A 19,053-nucleotide genomic window follows, 5' to 3' on the forward strand; every position below is an offset into this window, starting at 1 on the left:
GCCCCGCACGCAGGTCGGCCGTCTCCAAAGTCACGTGAACGTCACCTGGTAGGATTGTCTCCTTTATCGCTGGTCCTTACCCAGCACGAGGGCACACGTCAGACACACCTGTTCTTCTCAGCATTCGATGAGCACCTTTCTTTGATCTTGGGCACTGATGTGCCGTCACTCCAGTCAGGCCTGTAGATGCCACCCTTGACCTCGCGAAGGTCTCAGTCTAGCTGGAAAGAGAGATAAGCAGGCACTTGCAGTAACAGCCAGAAGGCGAGAGGGGATTGCTTCCTGAGAGCCTGCTGCTGCCCCGAGCATCCTGCACCTTATGTAGCTCACTGTGCTCTTGAATCATCTCTCTCCGTGTTGGCTGTGCTCCAGGAACTGACCTGGGGCTGTGCTGGCAGAACAGGACCCTGTTCTGACAGACCTTTTAGAAAGGGAGAGAGACAGCAAGAGTGTCCCTAAGTCCCGTGATTCTAGGCAGTGATGCCCGGTGGGCAGGAAGTAAAGCAGGGGGCGGGTAAAGGATCGGGGGCGGGGAGGGGGGGTTGGCGGGGAACGTGGGGGGCCTGTCTGATCCCCTTTTCACTGCCTTGGTGAAGAAGGGACCTTTTGCCCTAAATAGCACAAGGTGGCCAAACACATGACAGCTGACACTGGAGAGATATTTGGGCCAGAGTGTATTAGTCGCATATACTCAGCCCAGGGGAAAATGCCCCATGTCACTCAGGGCCACGTGGTGATTGTGCTTGGGAGCAGAATGAACCGGCCGGGGCTATGAGAGGCACGCTTTATGGTGACAAGAGGAAGGGGGACCCCAGTTCCCATGGAGGAGGTGGTTAGCTTGTCTGAATGATTTTCTGGGGCGGCGGGGAGGCAAGACTCAGGCTGAAGGGGAGGCAGTGTGCTGTTGGTCTGGCTGATGGGACGATGAGCTGAGTAGGGAGCCTGTCCTGCTCGGAGGTGGTGTATGTGGTGGAAACAGAGGAACTCCTGGCTCGGCCTTTGGGGCCCTGAGACTTTAGGTCTTTATAACACCGGAGAGGCAGGCCCCTCCGAGCAGGTGCCGGTGGAGCAGGCTTGCCTAATGTCATGGGACAATCGAGGCAGGGTGGGTGGAAGAGCTTTGGGGCTGCAGGATCTGCAGGGAAGGGCCTGGAGGTGGGTTGGGGCTAGGAGAGAGGAGCTGTCTTTAAGCCCTTTGCACAGACGCCTTTGTAAACCGAGGCACCAAGAGTCGAAGAAACTTGACCCGGTCCAGCAGCCTGGAGGCAGGATTTGAATGTTCCCATAGTGTGGTCTAACAACCCCCGTGGTGGGGCATGTAGACAGAGCATTCACCCAGGCTGGGAAAGACAGGCTGCTTTCCTAGAGGGATGCTCGAGCTGAGCAGTAGCTGGGTGGTCAGGGAGCAGGTGGAGAGAGGTGGGGGTGGGGGCACGTGGTACCCATCCACCCGGAGACCAGCGGCTGGGGGAGGCTGTGGCAAGGTTATTTCTTTATTTTATTTGTTTCGCTTTTTAGGGCCATACCTGCGGCATATGGAGGCTCCCAGGCTAGGAGATGAATCACAGCTGTAGCCGTTGGCCTACACCACAGCCACAGCAACTCGGGATCTGAGCCATGGCTGCGACCTACACCACGGCTCTTGGCAACGCCAGATCCTTAACCCACTGAGCGAGGCTAGGGATCAAACTTGTGTCCTCATGGATGCATTAACCACTGAGCCACGGTGGGAACGCCAGCTGTGGCACGTTTAAAAGCTTGGAACAAGACTGGGGAGAGGCTGCAGGGCAGGTCCCGACAGACTATTTATAAGTGGTGTATCATCCCAAGCAGGGGTGACACGACCCAGTGTGCATTTTAGAAAGACTTGACAGCTGTGTGGGGAAGACAGCAGGGCTGGCAGGGAGATGCTGTCCTACGCAGGGGTCTGAGCCCAGCAGTGTCATCCTGTCATCACGAAGGAATCAAACTCCTACAGGGCTACTTAGGACTGTTGCTACAGTATCTGCAGTTCTCTGAGATAATGAAAGTCTTTTCCCCCATAGGATCAGAGGACGTGTGGGTAGGTGATGACAAGAGGAAGGGATGGCTATCTCTGTGAGCATCACCAATAAGCAAAAACAAACAAACAAAAATCTCCATGCCAGCTCCTTGTGGGCATGTTTTTTAAACAAAGGAGGGGGAGTTCCCTGGTGGCCTAGCAGCTTAAGGATCCAGTGTTGTCACTGCTGTGGCTCAGGTTTGATCCCTGCTGGGAACTTCTGTATGCCATGGGTACAGAGAGAAAAAAAAAAAAAAAAGGAAAGGAAAAGGAAAAAAAAAAAGAAGCGGGACACAGCGCTTGCTTTCAGGGAGGTCACAGTCACACATACGAACAGGTGCGTAAACACCGAGTGAGCATCTGCTCTACTTGCTGTGTGACCTCGGGGGAGTTAGTTAGTCTCTCTGTCCCTTAGTTTCCTCATCTGTAAAGTGAGGTTTGTGGTGATACCTATGTCATCGAGCTGTCAGGAGGATTGATGAGCACGAAGTCGCACCAAGTGTGTGGGGGGTGAGCGCTGTTGGAGTTTGAAGTGACCAGCGAGTTCCCGGGCGGCCGGGCTGCAGAGCTGTGCATGCTTGCTGGGTGAATGAAGAAGAGCGAGGCTCCTGTGGAGCGCGGGCTGGTTTCCGTGGAGAAGTGAGGGTGAAGGTGTGAAGAGAGGATTACACACGGTGATAAGACTAAAGGGTTTTCATTCAGTAGATAGGCTCATTTGTGCCGTATTTTAGAGCAGAAGCAGACTCCCAGGCCTGGAGAACAGACCTGCGGTTGCCAGAGGGACGGGGAGGGAGCGGGGTGAACGGGGAGTTTGGGGTGAGTAGATGCAAACCATTGCATTTAGAATGGATGAGCAATGAGCTCCTGCTGTGCAGCACCGGGGAACTGTATCCAATCACTTGTGACAGAACCCGATGGACAATAATAGGAGAAAAAAATGTATATGTATGTATGACTGGGCCACTTTGATGGACATACAGGAGAAAATGACTCAACCTTGTAAATCAACTACACTTTAATCCTTTTTTTTTAAATAACCATTGTTTGGGGAAAAAAAAGACTAAAGCCTTTTGATTTCATTCTTTAGGTAATAGAAAGCCTTTGAAGAGCTTTTAGTAGGAGGGTAACATGACACAAGTAGTGCTTTTTGTTTGTTTTGTTTTATTAAAAGAAGGATCGGAGTTCCTGTCGTGGCACAGTGGTTAACGAATCTGACTAGGAACCATGAGGTTGTGGGTTCGATCCCTGGCCTTGCTCAGTGGGTTGAGGATCTGGTGTTGCTGTGAGCTGTGCTGTGGGTTGCAGACGCAGCTTGGATCCTGCATTGCTGTGGCTGTGGTGTAGGCTGGGGGCTACAGCTCCGATTCAACCCCTAGCCTAGGAACCTCCATAAGCTGCGGGAGTGGCTCAAGAAATGGCAAAAAGACAAAAAAAAAGTAGGATCACACAGCCTGGGGTGTACACTGCAGGGAAGGGAAAGAGACTAGAGTCAGAGGGTGAGGCTCGGGAGAGGGCTGGGGGCTGGGAGGAGGAGGGACTTGAAGGGGACACGGAGCAAGATTTGGCAATTGGTTGCATCAAGAGAAGGGACATGTCTCATGACTCTATAAAATTTCTGGAATCTGGAGCTTGGAGATTGCTGAGAGGTCAAGGGAGGACCCGCTTTGGGGCAAGTTGATGAGTTCCGTGTTAGGCTCCTGGATTTTGTGGGCGTGCTGAGACATGAGCGTTTGAAAGCCTAAGCAGGCAATTGAAAAGGAAGTGGAATTTGGGAGAGGGTCAGGGCCATTTGGACTCTAGGAATGAAATTAGGAAAGCCAGTGAACTCTTGAGAGAGTGGGTAGAAAGAAGGGATGAGTCAAGGGCTCAGAACTGGGCAGAACATAAGCATTCGCAGGAGTAGGAGAATAGAAATTGCCAGAGGATCAGGAGGAACTCGGCTCTCTTGACGATGCTCCTATAAGATAAATGAGATAAGCGCTGATTTCATTTTATTTTATTTTTATTTTTTTAAGTTTTAATGATTTTTGTTTTTTTCAATTACAGCTGGTTTATAGTGTTGTGTCAATTTTCTACTGTACAGCCAAGTGACCTAGTCACACACACATAGATACATTCTTTTTTCTCACATTATCATGCTCCATCATCAGTGACTTGATATAGTTCCCCATGCTATACTGCAGGAAGTACTAATTTTACAGAGGAGATCCTGAGTCTCACAGAGGTCAAGAAATTGTCCCAAGTGCCCCCAGTAAGTGATGGCAGGAGCTGGACTGTGTTACTTGTGCCAACATCCAGCCCAAGGCTCTCTTGCTTACGTTTTTCTTATATGTTCTTCTTGCAGGAACTGAGTGGTTCCTCCATGGTCCCCATCATGACAGCAGTGCAATCTAAAGCAGCTCCTCCCACATTTAACAGGACTAATAAATTCACAGCTGGTTTCCAGAACATTGTAGATGCCTATGGCGTCGGCAGCTACCGGGAGATGAACCCAGGTAAAGGGATCTGGTGTGTCTGTGCAACTAGGCAGCTGAGAAACAAAAATTGAGTAAGAGTTACCCTTGTGGTGGCCTCAGAGGTTAATTGCTTTGAACGGTGACATTCCTAAAATTTTCTTTGGTTTCCTAATGCCCTGCATTGTCTTTTGTAAATGGTGATTAGTGAAAGATTTTCTCCTTGTCAAGATTTCGCCTGTTCTCCCTTAAGCCGTAGATTGATCAGGCAGCCAGACTCAGTTCTTGTTTCCTCACCCATTCAGGGCGGGTCATCTGTAGGCGTCTTCCCAGTTCCCGTATCTGTCATGCGGGAGAGATGGAGAGGACGTGGAGTCAGAAAACTGGGTTCTTTGTGGCACAAATTATATCACTAAGTCTGATTTGTGAAATAAAGGGGTAGACCAGATGTTCTTTAGCCAAGCAGTTCACAATGCTGTTCTACTCCAGCCTGAGTCCCTATCGAATTTGTGACCTGCACTGCAGGGACCCCATCAGGTTGAGGTTGGAGGCGTGTGCTACGTGTGAATGGGGGAGAAACAGACAAAAGAGGTGCTGGAAAGTGTATAGAAAGTGCCGAGAGTCAGGACACTGATTTTAAATCCCATCAAACTTTGTGTTCTTGGGCACAGTCAAGAAGCCCCTCTAAAACTCGGCTCAAAAGTGGGGAAATGATAATGCCTACTCGCTGATGAGCCAGTGTGTGGGAGCTAAGTGAGTGCCAGGCGTGGGGTTGGTGAGGGAAGACAGAATCAGAAAGACACACAGAACCAGCCTGTTGATCATGGAGCACGATAGAGAAATGTTTGACGTGAAGCCCAGAGGGTATTGGGAGGACTCAGGCTGTTGTGGGTCTCACCTCTCCAGCTCCCTACACCATCATCACTTTCCCCTTCCTGTTTGCCGTGATGTTTGGAGACTGCGGTCATGGGACTGTGATGCTCCTGGCAGCCCTTTGGATGGTCCTTAATGAGAGACGCTTGCTCTCCCAGAAGACCGACAATGAGGTACGTGCCCCCAAACGTCTTGCCTCACTTCTTGGAGGTTATAAGTAGAATATTCAAAATGTGTATAACGGGAGTTCCCTTTGTGACTCAGGGGAAATGAAGCCAACTAGGATCCATGAGGATGCAGGTTCGATCCTTGGACTCACTCAGTGGATTAAGGATACTATGTTTCTGCGGGCTATGGTGTAGGTCATTAGATGTGGCTTGGATCCCGTGTTGCTGTGGCTCTGGTTCAACCCCTAGCCCCGGAACGTCCATATGCCGCAGGTGCGGTCCTAAAAGCAAAAAACAAACAAACAGAAAGTGTATATTGTTTTCTCTGTGGAAATAACGTGAAAAGTAAGGGAAAGACAGAAAGTAAAAAAGGACTCGGACTCAACATAAAAACTCCTGGCCACACACAGGTCAGTCCTTTGAATGGTTTCGTGTAGTTCCTTTTAGAACCTTTGTTTTTTTGTACATTGCTTGACAAGACATTGATTGACCTTTTCCTTTACTCTTTTTTTTTTTTTTTAGGGCCACACCCATGGCACATAGAGGTTCCCAGGCTAGGGGTTGAATCAGAGCTACAGTTCCCGGCCTACACCACAGCCACAGCAACGTGGGATCCGAGCCGTGTTTGCGACCTACACAATAGCTCATGGCAATGCCAGATCCTTGCCCCACTGAGCGAGGTCAGGGATCCAACCCGAGTCCTTTACTTTTTTTTTTAACATAGATTTTTTTCTTTGATTATCAAAGCAATATATATTTGTGGTAAAAATTGGGAAAATGCAATAACCTGGCTATCTAGAGAAAAATCACAATGTTTTTTTCCTGTGCTTACGCATAGATGTATAATTTTCTAAAACTGGGATGAAATAGTGCGTATTAATTTGTAGCCTCCTTTTTTTCCCCATTCAAATATCACAAATAGGAGTTCCCTCATGACTCAGCAGGTTAAGGACCTGGTGTTGTCACTGCTGTAGCTCTGGTTACAGCTGTGGTGTGGATTCCATCCCTGGCCCGGAACTTGCGCATGCCTTGGGTATAGCCAAAAAAAAAAAAAAAATCACAAATATTCTTTCATGGCAGAGCCCCTTACAATCAGCCCTTGATCAGCTTTCTTATGAAACACAGAGAAATCCTGAATATTGCACCTTCACTTTCATACTTGAAATTTCCGCATTTTCTATGAAGTTTCTTCATAATGTTGTGAAGGTTGAAACAGCTCAAGTCAACATTGTTTCAAGGTTAACCTGTTAGCGTCACTTTATGTACATCGTGATACATGTTATAAAACCAGAAACATGCCTTTAAGTTGGTTCTGAATTTGTAGAATATCTGCAATCCTTTTTTTTTTTTTTTGGTGGCCACACCCATGGCATATGGATTTTCCAGGGCCGGGGATTGAATCTGAGCCGCAGCTGTGACCCATGTCGCAGCCAGGACAATGCTGGATCCTTCGGATCTTTTAACTGATTGTGCCAGGCTGGGGATCAAATCCACACCTCTGCAGCAACCCGAGTCTTTGCAGTCAGGTTCTTAACCCACTGCGCCACAGTGGGGACTCCATATCTGGGGTCCTTAATACAAGTTGACTTAACTTGTATGCTAGTTCGGCAATGTCACACCAGGGCAGTCACAAGCAGGGTTAGTGGGAGAATCAACCTAAGGACGAGAGAGTTTTTTTCCATGACAGGTGTTTTAACAGATGTGCTTTCCTACAGAATTTGAAGCCTCAAAATTCTGCATCTCTGAGAATATGGAGTCATCCACTCTTGGAAAGCATTTTACTTTACTTTTTTTGTCTTTTGTCTTTTGACTTTTTAGGGCCAAACCCACGGCATGTGGAGGGTCCCAGGCTAGGGCTCTAATCGGAGCTGTTGCCACCAGCCTATGCCACAGACACACCACAGCCAGATCCGAGCCGCCTCTGCAACCTACACCACAGCCAGATCCGAGCCGAGTCTGCAACCTACACCACAGCTCATGGCAACACCAGATCCTTAACCCACTGAGCGAGGCCAGGGATTGAACCCTCAATCTTATTGTTCCTAGTCGGATTCCTTTGCACTGTGCCACAACGGGAACTCTGCATTTTACTCTTCTTGATGGATGTGTTTAGACAGAGACCCAGTGTTGTAACAAGGCCCAGAATAAGGGTCAATTTGACTTGCCATAAAATTTAGCAGCATGGGAGGCACCTTGGTCCTCGTCCCTCAGAAGCACTCGAGACTGGAAGCAGCTGCCTGCTTTCAGGCTCTTCCTCGACAGGTGAAGCCTCAGCTTCTAACCAAGACTGAATGAAAGAATATGAGGATTGGGGAGTTCCACTTGTGGCTCAGGGGTTCACAGACCCGACTAGGATCCATGAGAATGTGGGTTCGATCCCTGGCCTTGTTCAGTGGGTTAAGGATTGGACGTTGCCATGAGCTGTGTGGTGTAAGTTGCAGACTCGGCCCTGACTGCCTGTTGCTGTGGCTGTAGTGTAGGCCGGCGGCTACAGCTCCGACTGGACCCCTAGCCTGGGAACCTCCATATGCCACAGGTGCGGCCCTAGAAAGACAAAAAAAAAAAAAAAAAAAAGAAAAGAAAGAAAAAGAAAAAAGAATATGAGGCTTATCTGGCTTTCTTTCCCCAGTAACAACTACCATTCTAGGACTTTCTAGAACTTAGGGGGTGTGTGCCTGGATCTGTGCGGGGTGCCCTTGTGCCTTGCTGTGGCTGCCCCAGTGGTGCCGGAGGCATCCTGTAGCACGCGTCCCCCGGGGGCTGGCGCAGAGCCCACTGACAATCACCCTTTGTCTCCCGGGCCCAGATCTGGAACACCTTCTTCCATGGCCGCTACCTCATCCTCCTCATGGGCATCTTCTCCATCTACACGGGCTTGATCTACAATGACTGCTTCTCCAAGTCTTTCAACATCTTCGGCTCTTCCTGGAGCGTCCAGCCCATGTTCAGGAACGGCACCTGGAAGTAAGTTTGGACAGAGATGGGTCACTCACTCACACCCAGGTGGACTCAGGGACGGTTTTCGTGGCCGGGGGATTCTACACCTGGCTCTGCACAGAGGGGCCCCGGCCAGTTCAACAAATCATCTGTTTTTATCTATCGTGAGACCTCGTGCCCCTTCCTTCAGCAGCTGTGCTGGTAACTGTAAGGCACGGAGAGAGGTTTTAAAACTTCAGCTCAATGAAGTCTGTATCTGGACGTGCCAGGCAGTGTTGCGAAAAGAAAGGCCCAGCAGGTATCCACTGGGTGTCGGGAGAGCAGTTGTGGAAGCGAGGCTTCTCCGAGAAGAAGGTGGCCCTTGAAACATACCTTGCTGGGCAGGAAATCAGAGGTGGAGGGAGGTTATGCAGCCACACCCTTAGGACAGAAGGCTTTGTTTTTAAGGAAGGCTGATGACGGCTCAGAGAAGCTTGATTCAGTGTCCCAATAAAACCAGCAATAATTGAAATATAGTTGATTTACAATGTGTTAGTTTCTCATATTCAGCAAAACGATTCATTTATCTATATGTATACATATATACATATCCTATATATATACACACATATGTATTTTTTTCCTTTTCATATTCTTTTCCATTATGGTTTATCACAGGATATTGACTATAGTTCCCCGTGCTGTAAAGTAGGACCTTGTTGTTGATTTTGTCCCATCTGCTAATCCCAAACTTTTAATTTATTCCTCCCCCACCCCCCCCTCGATTCGGTGTTAAAAGCAAAGGAGGAGATGGTGAGTTTTGTGATGCTGGTTCCCCGTGTTTGCCGTGTGGGTGACGGGGTGACGAAGCCGGGGCTGGCGTGGGCGGTGCATGGATAGTGAGGAGAAGTCGTGGCTGCAGCTGGAAGAGACCTGGAAACTCCCTGCAGCCTTACAAACCGCACCTCCCATCGGTATCACAGGGCTATTTTGCACTTAGTCGGACACGCAGTCATCAGAATGGAAATAGTGCTTCAGGAATGGAACTTTTGGAGTTCCCATTGTGGCTCAGCAGAAACGAATCTGACTAGGAGCCATGAGGTTGTGGGTTTGATCCCTGGCTTTGCTTAGTGGGTGAAGGATCCGGTGTTGCTGTGAGCTTTGGTATAGGTCACAGACTTGGCTTGGATCCCGAGTTGCTGTGGCTGTGGCGTAGGCTGGCAGCTACAACTCCCATTCAACCCTTAGCCTGGGAACCTCCATGCAGCCCTAAAAAGCCAAAAAAAAAAAAAAAAAAAGAAAGAAAGAAAAAGAAAAAAAGGAATGGAGACTTTTGTGGGGAGGGAGAAAGGTTTTTGAGTTTTTTTTTTGTTTTTTGTTTTGTCTTTTTGCCATTTCTTGGGCCGCTCCTGCGGCATATGGAGGTTCCCAGGCTAGGGGTCCAGTCGGAGCTGTAGCCACCAGCATATGCCAGAGCCACAGCAATGGGAGATCCAAGCCGTGTCTGCAACCTACACCACAGCTCACGGCAACGCTGGATCCTTTAACCCACTGAGCAATGCCAGGGACCGAACCCGCAACCTCATGGTTCTTAGTCGGATTTGTTAACCACTGCACCACGACGGGAACTCCAGGTTTTCGAGTTTTGAGAGCTGGGTCAGTGTGATGCGTTGGGCAGGTGGGGAGGGGGTGGAGGAGGGGGGCTCCAAGGGAAACACGTGGAAATGCTGACGACCTTGTGAGCTGTGGGGCATCTTCAGCTGCCGGCATCCCACACCCAAGACAACCCGGTGGCTTCTAGGCTGCTTTGCGAAGCCTAAAAGTCCCAGGGGACGTTCCCTCACATCTGTCTGCCCCTCTTCCTCAGGTCAGCTTCAGGCTTTTCTGTCTCATTCTGGAACATTCAGCGGGAAGTGTGATGGGAGCACCGGGAGAAGGGGAGGCAGAAGTGGGTAACTGTACCTGCAGCCTCGCTCCCAGCTTTTCTCGCTCGAACATGGTAGGATTTGAGGAACTTCAGGGGTTTCATCTGCTCACCAAAACCCGCCCTGCACATCATAAGTGGAGGGGCCGAATGCATCCGGGGGCTGCTCAGGAGAGATTGAGGGCAGGGTTCCCTTTGACCTGGAGTGTTTGCAAGTGCGTTTGAGGACAGGGTGCTGCCTGAAGGCCCAGGGGACCTCAGAGGGCTGTAATAGGGTGGATGGGTGGGTGGGTGCGTGTGTCACTAAGGCTTCATGCATTTCCTTTTAGCCCGTCTGCTGGGTCCAAGTTCCCTGTGGTAGAGGACAGGAACATTAAATAATGCATAAGTAAATAAAAATGAAGAAGAAAACATTTTCCAGAATTACAATTACAGATGGCTATCGATGGGGTCGTGTCTGGCTTGTTTTCCCCTTTGCATCCTGAAGAGATGCCTAGAACACACAACTTTCATAAATTTGAAGACACATTGCTTGGTTCTGTTCCCCAGAGTTAAGCTCATTAAGTGTAGGGATGGACTCTGAAATTTGTGTTGAATTAGCACAATGGGGAGTTGCCATTGTGGCTCAGCAGGTTAAGGACCTGATGGCATCTCTCTGAGGATGCAGGTTCAATCCCTGGCCTTGATCAGTGGATCACTGGCATTGCCGTGAGCTGTGATGTTGGTCACAGCGGTGCCTCGGATCTGGCGTGCCTGTGGCGTAGGCCTGAGCTGCAGCTCCAGTTTGACCCTTAGCCCAGGAACTTCCATATGCTGCAGGTGGTGCGGCTATAAAATTAATTGATTGATTTTTTGGAAATAAAAATAAATTAGCATAACTTTATCGAATTGTTCACACAAAATTTCATTCGCCCTGGAGCATGAGTGGGAAAAGTCTGAGTGAGCCGGGTTGCTGTCATTCTGCACACGTGGGCAGGAATATTGTTCTTTGGTGTGCAGGCAAGGTACCGCCACCCCGAATTCAGGCTCTTGGAGGCCAGGCCCTGTCTGAGAGACCACAGGTGTGGCTACAGGCCCAGGCGTGGATGGCAGGAACAGAGCCTCATCAGCAGTGAGGCAAGAGAAAACTGCAAGCACCCATCAGAGCAGCGTCAGGCACAGCAGGCTGATTTGGTGGCTGGCCCCAAGCCAGCTCTCGGGTCGCTTTCCCTGATGACAGGCCAGAGATGCTGTCACACCGTCTTTTAGCCACAGACCACCAGAAACATGTGTGTCATCACCAGTGTTGGGCTTATGGACCCAGGAAGGTGGCGCCCCCTGGGGACAGTGGGCATCTTGGCAAGAGGGTATTAGACGGGGTTTTGAAGGCTTGGACTCCGAGAGGATGAGGGGAACATTGGGTCCTTTTTGGGGTTTGGACAAAAGGTCCTTATTTTGAAATGTCCGTATTTTGGCATCAGATATGACCGTGGAATGGTCTCGTTTTTGTCGTGCTCCTTCATGGTCTCAGGGCGCCTTGTCGGATTGTCTGCGCAACTGCTCATGTTCCACCACAGCCGCTCTGGTTTAGCTGCGGGCACCAGGCCGGTTCCCTCTGCTTTTCTTTGTTGGCACACAAACACATCTCTGCTAATTAATTCCGTTGTTTGCACGGAGGCCTGCCGTTAGGACAGGGGGTCTCTGAGCCGGCCAGTCAGACCAGCTGTTTGCACTGTCACTGAGGGTCTGGTCAGCGTAGTCAGGCTTCCTGACTTCCCCACGTGCTCCCAGATACCCAAGCACCCCAGCTGCAGGAGGCAGGAAGTGTGTTTCAAGGCAGCCTGTGTCAGAGTTGCCACCGTTCAGGGAGTTCCCGTCATGGTGCCGTGGAAACGAACCCAAGGATGCGGGTTCCATCCCTGGTCCTTGCTCAGTGGGTTAAGGATCTGGTGTTGCCATGAGCTGTGGTGTAGGTCGCAGATGTGGCTCGGATCCTGCATTGCTGTGGCTGTGGCGTGGGCTGGCAGCAGCAGCTCTAATTGGACCCCTAGCCTGGGAACCTCCATATGCCAAGGGGTGGCCCTAAAAAAGCTGCCAACATTCCAATCTCTATCCTTTCATATGCTCATTCTTGGGCCACTCTGTGGAAGTGTGTTCTTAACACACACACACACACACACACACGGCCCTGATGTTCTTAACTCCTGCAGGTTTGCAGAGACAGTAAGAAATTGCTGTCTGTGGACAGGTGTGTCTCTGAGCCAAAATGGGACACAGATTTAAAGGTGGTCAGTGGACCACAACTTTCAGAGGCTGAGTTTCCAGAGGTCAGGGCCCTGTGTGCAAGCCTGGTTACTCCTCTAGACCAGTTCTCGTGCCCCTAGGGGAGTGTTACCAGGCTGGTCCCAGGGCTGGCCTTTATTTATTTATTTATTTTTATTTTTATTTTTATTTTTTGCTTTTTAGGGCCATACCCACAGCACATGGCGGTTCCCAGGCTAGGGATCTAATTGGAGCTACAGCTGCCAGTCTACACTATAGCCACAGCCACACAGGATCCCAGCCGCATCTGCAACCTACACCACAGCTCACGGCAACACTGGATCCTTAACCCACTGAGTGAGGCCAGGGATCGAACCCACAACCTCAGAATTCCTAGTCGGATTGTTTCTGCTGCACCGCAATGGGAACTCCAGGGCTGGCTTTATATATATATATGTGTATATATATGTATATATATGTATATGTATATATGTGTGTATATATGTATATATGTGTATATATGTGTGTATATATGTATATATGTGTGTATATATGTATATATGTGTATATGTGTGTATATATGTATATATGTATATATATGTATATATGTGTATATATGTGTGTATATATGTATATATATGTATATATGTGTGTATATATGTATATATATGTATATATGTGTGTATATATATGTATATATGTGTATATATGTATATATGTGTATATATGTGTGTATATATGTATATATATGTATATGTGTATGTATATATGTGTATATATATGTGTGTGTATATATATATAAAATTATTATTATTCTTTTTTTTTTTTTTTTTGTCTTTTGCCTTTTCTTGAGCCGCTCCTGCGGCATATGGAGGTTCCCAGGCTAGGGGTCCAATTGGAGCTGTAGCCGCCGGTCTATGCCAGAGCCACAGCAACATGGGATCCGAGCCGCATCTGCAACCTACACCACAGCTCACGGCAATGCCGGATCGTTAACCCACTGAGCAAGGGCAGGGACCGAACCCACCACCTCATGGTTCCTAGTCGGATTCGTTAACCACTGCGCCACGACGGGAACTCCAGGGCTGGCTTTTATTTCCTCTCCCTGCCTCGAACCGCTGCCTCTGCCTCTTTTCTGATGTAGTGTAAATTTTTTTTACTACTCCCCATCCAGCTGACGGATGGAAACTCAGACTGTGAACTCCTTGGGGGCCAGATGGTGATTCCTGTAGGCTCAGCCTCTAGGACAATACTTGGCACATAGTAGGTATTCGATACCTATTTGTAGAATAACTGAATGAACCAATTGATGAGTTGCACCAACAGCTAGGCTTTGATTGGCTTGCAAGTCAATGACCGATTACTAGAGTATTTTTCCTACCTCTGGTTGATCATGGTTTTCTTTTTTTTCCTCCCTCTGTAGTACTCAGGTAATGGGAACAAATCCATATTTACAGCTGGACCCAGCCATTCCAGGAGTGTACTCTGGAAATCCATACCCTTTTGGGATTGATCCGGTAAGAATGCCTTCTGAGGTTAAATATTTATTATGTAATGTCTTGCTGAGGATTTGGGGGTGGGGGGACAAGAGGGTGCCAGAACCTGTCAAATCCACAAACTTGTACTGTGATGAAATAGCATGTCCCAGAGGTGTTTTTGACCCACTGCGCTGGAGTTAGGTAAATGTCCTACCTGCATCCTTTACCCAGCTCCTGGGGCATTTTCCATGCAATTTCCCAACATCTGCCTTTCTCCTCCGTTATGTACTCCCTTGGTGGTTAACAGTTGCTTCTTTTAAAGGCCCTTGGTTGGAGTTTCCACTGTGGCACCGTGGTAAGGAACACAGCTAGTATTCATGAGGTTGCAGGTTCGATCCCTGGCCTCCCTCAGTGGGTTAAGGATCCAGCATTGCCGTGAACTGTGGTGTAGGTGACAGATGCAGCTTGGATCCTGCATTGCTGTGGCTGTGGCACAGGCCTGCAGCTGTAGCTCCAATTTTGACCTCTAGCCTGGGAACCTCCATATGCTGTGGATGCGGCACTAAAAAGGAAATAAATAAATGGCCCTTGGTGTCTGTAAAGTATGCATATTAGATAAGCAATTTAGCGTCCTGACCAAGTTCCTGACTTTGGCATTTTCTCGCAGTGATTAACATCTCTCTTTCCTTGAAAAGCATGGGTTTGCTTTATTCTGCTGCATAGAATTGATACAAAGGTTTTAAAAAGGGGGTTTACTTTAATTTGTTATATCTGTCTCATCCGAATTTGAGCCAAGCAAAACAAAGGCGCTTCCTCGCCAGCCTTCACATGTAAAGGGGTTTGGAGAAGATGTGCGTGTTTATTTGTGTAAAGCCACACAACACGTGCAGCCCAGCGCGTATCGCCACCAGGTGGCAGCCTTGTGCTCCAAATGAGCGTAAGCGTCTAGAACTAGGCAGAGGGGGTTCATAAACATTCCTCCACCCTCATTTTATTGGAAGAGAAACTGAGAGCACACTTTTAGTTGCTGACAGTTGAGAGTAACAGCACTGGCCCTGAAATTGGTTCTCTGGTTTCTCCCATCTGGTGGGTCATCTCCTCTCAGTCTTCCTGGGTCTTCCCACTGTCTGCTGCCTCCCCTCCCTTATAAAAACGATAAGCATCACCCAGGATTGCTTTATTTTATTTACTTTATTCTATTTTATTTTATTTTGCTTTTTAGGGCTGCACTGTTGGCACATGGAGTTTCCCAGGCTAAGGGTGGCATGGGAGCTACAGCTGCCGGCCTACACTACAGCCACAGCAATGCTGGATCCTTGGCCCACCAAGTGAGGCCAGGGCTTGAACCCACATCCTCATGGATCTGAGTCAGGTTCATTAACTGCTGAGCCACAAAGGAAGGGAAATGGGAAATCCCTCCAGCATTGCTTGATACTTGCCACCGGGGGGGCGGGGGGGGGTGCCCTCTTACATTCTAAGTTTTTGCAAAAGCACTAAAGTCTTTGAAGGCTAGTCTGTGAGCTGCAAAGTGCTAAAAATAAACGCAAGTTGTTATTTTGTAGACTGGAAGGCTTTATCTTTGGTCCAAGGAGTTTCACAGTTAGCAAGCAGGCAGCCAGGGAGTACAGAGGGGAATGATTTAAGGGTCTGGTTGCATTTTCTTTGCTTTGAATCTCATGGCTTGTGCTGTCTTGTCTCTTCCCTTCGCAGCCCACATATTAATGCATAAGCAGATCCTGCCCGCCTAGGTCTGCTCCTCAAAAGGGAGGGTAGCATATTTCACATTTCAGGACTGAGTGGTCCGGAGTTCCCATTGTGGCGCAGCGGAAACTAATCCGACTAGGAACCATGAGGTTGCGAGTTCAATCCCTGGCCTCGATCAGTGGGTTCAGGATCTGCCGTTGCCATGAGCTGTGGTGTAGGTTGCAGCTGAGGCTCGGATCTGGCGTTGCTGCGTCTGTGGTGTAGGCGGGCAGCTGCAGCTCCGATTAGACCCCTAGCCTGGGAACTTCCATATGCTGTGGGTGAGGCCCTAAAAAGATAAAAGACAAAAAAAAAGAAAGAAAAAAAGAAAAGAACTGAGTGGTCCAGTTTCTATGCTGTGCAATTTTGTCCTCTGCCCACTCATTAGAAAAGGAAAAGGAACAAATGTGAAGGTGAAAGGGAAGGTGGAGTGTTGAAAATAATGCATTTTTTCCTGGTAACACTCATTTGCATTTTTCTGCATTCTTAATTGAAATATAGTTGATTTGCCATGTTGCGTTAGTTTCAGGTATACAGCAAAGTGATTTAGTCACATGTATATGTGTGTGTATATATATATATATTTTTTCCTTGTTCAAGTTCTTTTTCTCTATTTGTCATTACAAAATATTAAGGATGGTTCTTTGTGCTGCACAGCAGAAGCTTGTTGGTTTTCTATGTTGTATATGGTTGGGTGTATCTGTTCATCCCAAACTCTTAATTAATCCCCCTTCCCTGTGGTAACCATAAGTTTGTTTTCTATGTTTGTGACTCACATTCTGTTTTGTAAATAAGTTCATTCGTACTATCTTTTGATTCCACGTATGTGATATCTTAGGGTATTTGTCTGTCTGATTGATTTCACTTAGTGTGATAACGCTGTCTCCATCTGTGTTGCTGCAAATGGCATTATTGCATTGTTTTTCTGAATGGCTCGCTAATACGCCTCTGTATATGTATATACATCGCCGCATCTTCTTTAGCCAGTCCTCTGTTGACGGCCAGTAGGTTGCTTCCATGTCTTAGCTATTGTCCAATAGCGTTGCTGTGAACATTGGGGTGCATGTATCTTTTCAAATTAGAGTTTTCATTTTGTCCGTATATATATATGCCCAGGAGTGGGATTGCAGGATCATATGGTACCTCTATTTTTAGGTTTTTGGGGAACTTCCATGCTGTTCTCCACAGTTGGGCACCAATTTATGTTCTCACCAACAGGATAGGAGGGTTCCTTTTTCCCCTGCACCGCTTCTCGTCAACATTTAGATTTGAATAGGTTTTGGTCTTGGAGTTCCTGCGGTGGTGCAACAGGATTGGCAGCATCTCTGGAGCGCTGGGATGCAGGTTCGATCCCCTGCCCAGCATAATGGGTCAAGGATCTGGTGTCACTGCAGCTGCCTCGTAGGTTGCAGTTGTGGCTTGGGTCTGATCCTTGGCCTGGGAACTCCATATGCTGAGGGGTGGCCAAAAAAGAAAAAAATTTTTTTGGTCCTAAAACATTGTAGGTCTTTTTATTATAAAATAATAATACATAAAATTAAAAATCCATATAATGCAAAAATTATTAAAAATGAAGAGACTTTTCTTTCTTGCCTTTTTTTTTTTTTTTGCTTTTTCTAAGGGCCACACCCACGGCCTATGGAGGCTCCCAGGCCAGAATTCCAATCGGAGCTACAGCCGCCAGCCTACACCACAGCCACATCAGATCCGAGCAGAGTGTGCGCCCTACACCACAGCTCACAGCAGCACCAGATCCTCAACCCACTGAGAGAGGCCAGGGATCGAACCCACAACCCCATGGTTCCCAGTTGGACTCATTTCTGCTGAGCCACAATGGGAACTCATCTTTCTTGCCTTTTTTAAAATTTTTTTTTGTTAGAGTATAGTTGACTTACAATGTTGTGTTAGTTTCAGGTGTACAGCAAAGTGAATCAGTTATACATATGCATATATCCATTCTTTTTTGTTTCTTTGTTTTTTGTTTTTTAGGGCTGCACCCTCAGCATATGGAGCTTCCCCGGCTAGGGGTCTAATGGGAGCTACAGCTGCCAGCCTATGCCGCAGCCACAGCAACACCAGATCTGAGCGGTGTCTGCAACCTACACCACAGCTCATGGCAACGCCGGATCCTGAGCCCACTGAGTGAGGCCAAGGATCAAACCTGCAACCTCATGGTTCCCAGTCAGATTTGTTTCTGCTGTGCCACGATGGGAACTCCTTTCTTGCCTTTCTTGTTCTGCAATCCTATTCCCCAGAGAAAAACTCTTTAACAGAACACTTCTGTTCTGACATTTATATATATATATATTTTTGTTTGTTTGTTTTTGTTTTTAGGGCCACACCTGAGGCATATGGAAGTTCTCGGGTAAGGAGTTGAATCGGAGCTACAGCTGCTGGCCTACACCACAGCCACAGCAGCGCTGGATGCTTAACCCACTGAGCAAGGCCAGGAATCAAACCCCCATCCTCGTGGATACTAGTCAGATTCGCTCCCTCTGTGCCACAAGGGGAACTCCAGCACTTTTTTATATTAATGAAGGGTTTGATTTTTATGTGTTACAAATTCCCATAGCTGCACTTATTAACTGTCGAGCATCTATTTGTGAATCAGATCACAAAATATTTGGGCATCAGCACTGAGGGGGCTTTCTAAAAGTGTTTGTGAATATTTTATAATAAATAACATCTCACAATGGTTAAAAACCCATGCTTTAGAATCAGGCTGCCTGTGTTTACATTTGGGCCTTTCTACTTCCTTGCTGTGTGATTTTGAGCATGTTATCATCGCTGTATCTCTGTTTCCTCATCTGTAAAATGGGTATAATAACAGTTCTCAGAGAACCGCTCAGAAGAGTACATGAATTTTACGGGTTAAACACCCAGAACAGAGTCTGGTGTGTAAGCAGAGTCAATGTTCCATTTGTCATTTTATTATTTCTCTCTGGGTGTATAAGTAACTTCATCTCCCTGAGATTATCGTAAATTTCTGACCTATAAAATGGGAATACTTATATCTCCCTCATAGATTTTTGTTAGAATTAAATGTGAGAAAGACTCTTAAAGAGCTTAGTATGTGCCTGGTACTTAACTGTGAACATTTTTCGTTTTTCCAAGCTGGGTCTAAGGTGTACTGGTAACCCTGCCATCACCCTGTTGTGTGGGGACTGGCCAACCAGGTGGGCAGAGGGTGGAGGGCAAGCCTGGTGCAGCTTCAATG

At 47.8% G+C, this 19,053-nt stretch overlaps 1 protein-coding gene across 6 annotated transcripts in view; it reads left to right on the plus strand.

Moving 5' to 3' along the window:
• The window catches only part of ATP6V0A4 (ATPase H+ transporting V0 subunit a4), a 100,467-nt gene that overhangs the window by 57,022 nt on the left and 24,392 nt on the right, over window positions 1-19,053 (plus strand). For all 6 annotated transcript variants that reach the window (XM_047763323.1, XM_047763327.1, XM_047763326.1 and 3 more), the window contains 4 exons: window positions 4,386-4,536; window positions 5,401-5,540; window positions 8,341-8,498; window positions 14,039-14,132. In XM_047763323.1, coding sequence (XP_047619279.1) covers window positions 4,386-4,536; window positions 5,401-5,540; window positions 8,341-8,498; window positions 14,039-14,132 — 543 coding nt within the window. The remainder of the gene's footprint in view (window positions 1-4,385; window positions 4,537-5,400; window positions 5,541-8,340; window positions 8,499-14,038; window positions 14,133-19,053) is intronic.

Source organism: Phacochoerus africanus, chromosome 16 (assembly GCF_016906955.1).
Source record: "Phacochoerus africanus isolate WHEZ1 chromosome 16, ROS_Pafr_v1, whole genome shotgun sequence".
Classification (NCBI taxonomy): Eukaryota; Metazoa; Chordata; class Mammalia; order Artiodactyla; family Suidae; genus Phacochoerus; species Phacochoerus africanus.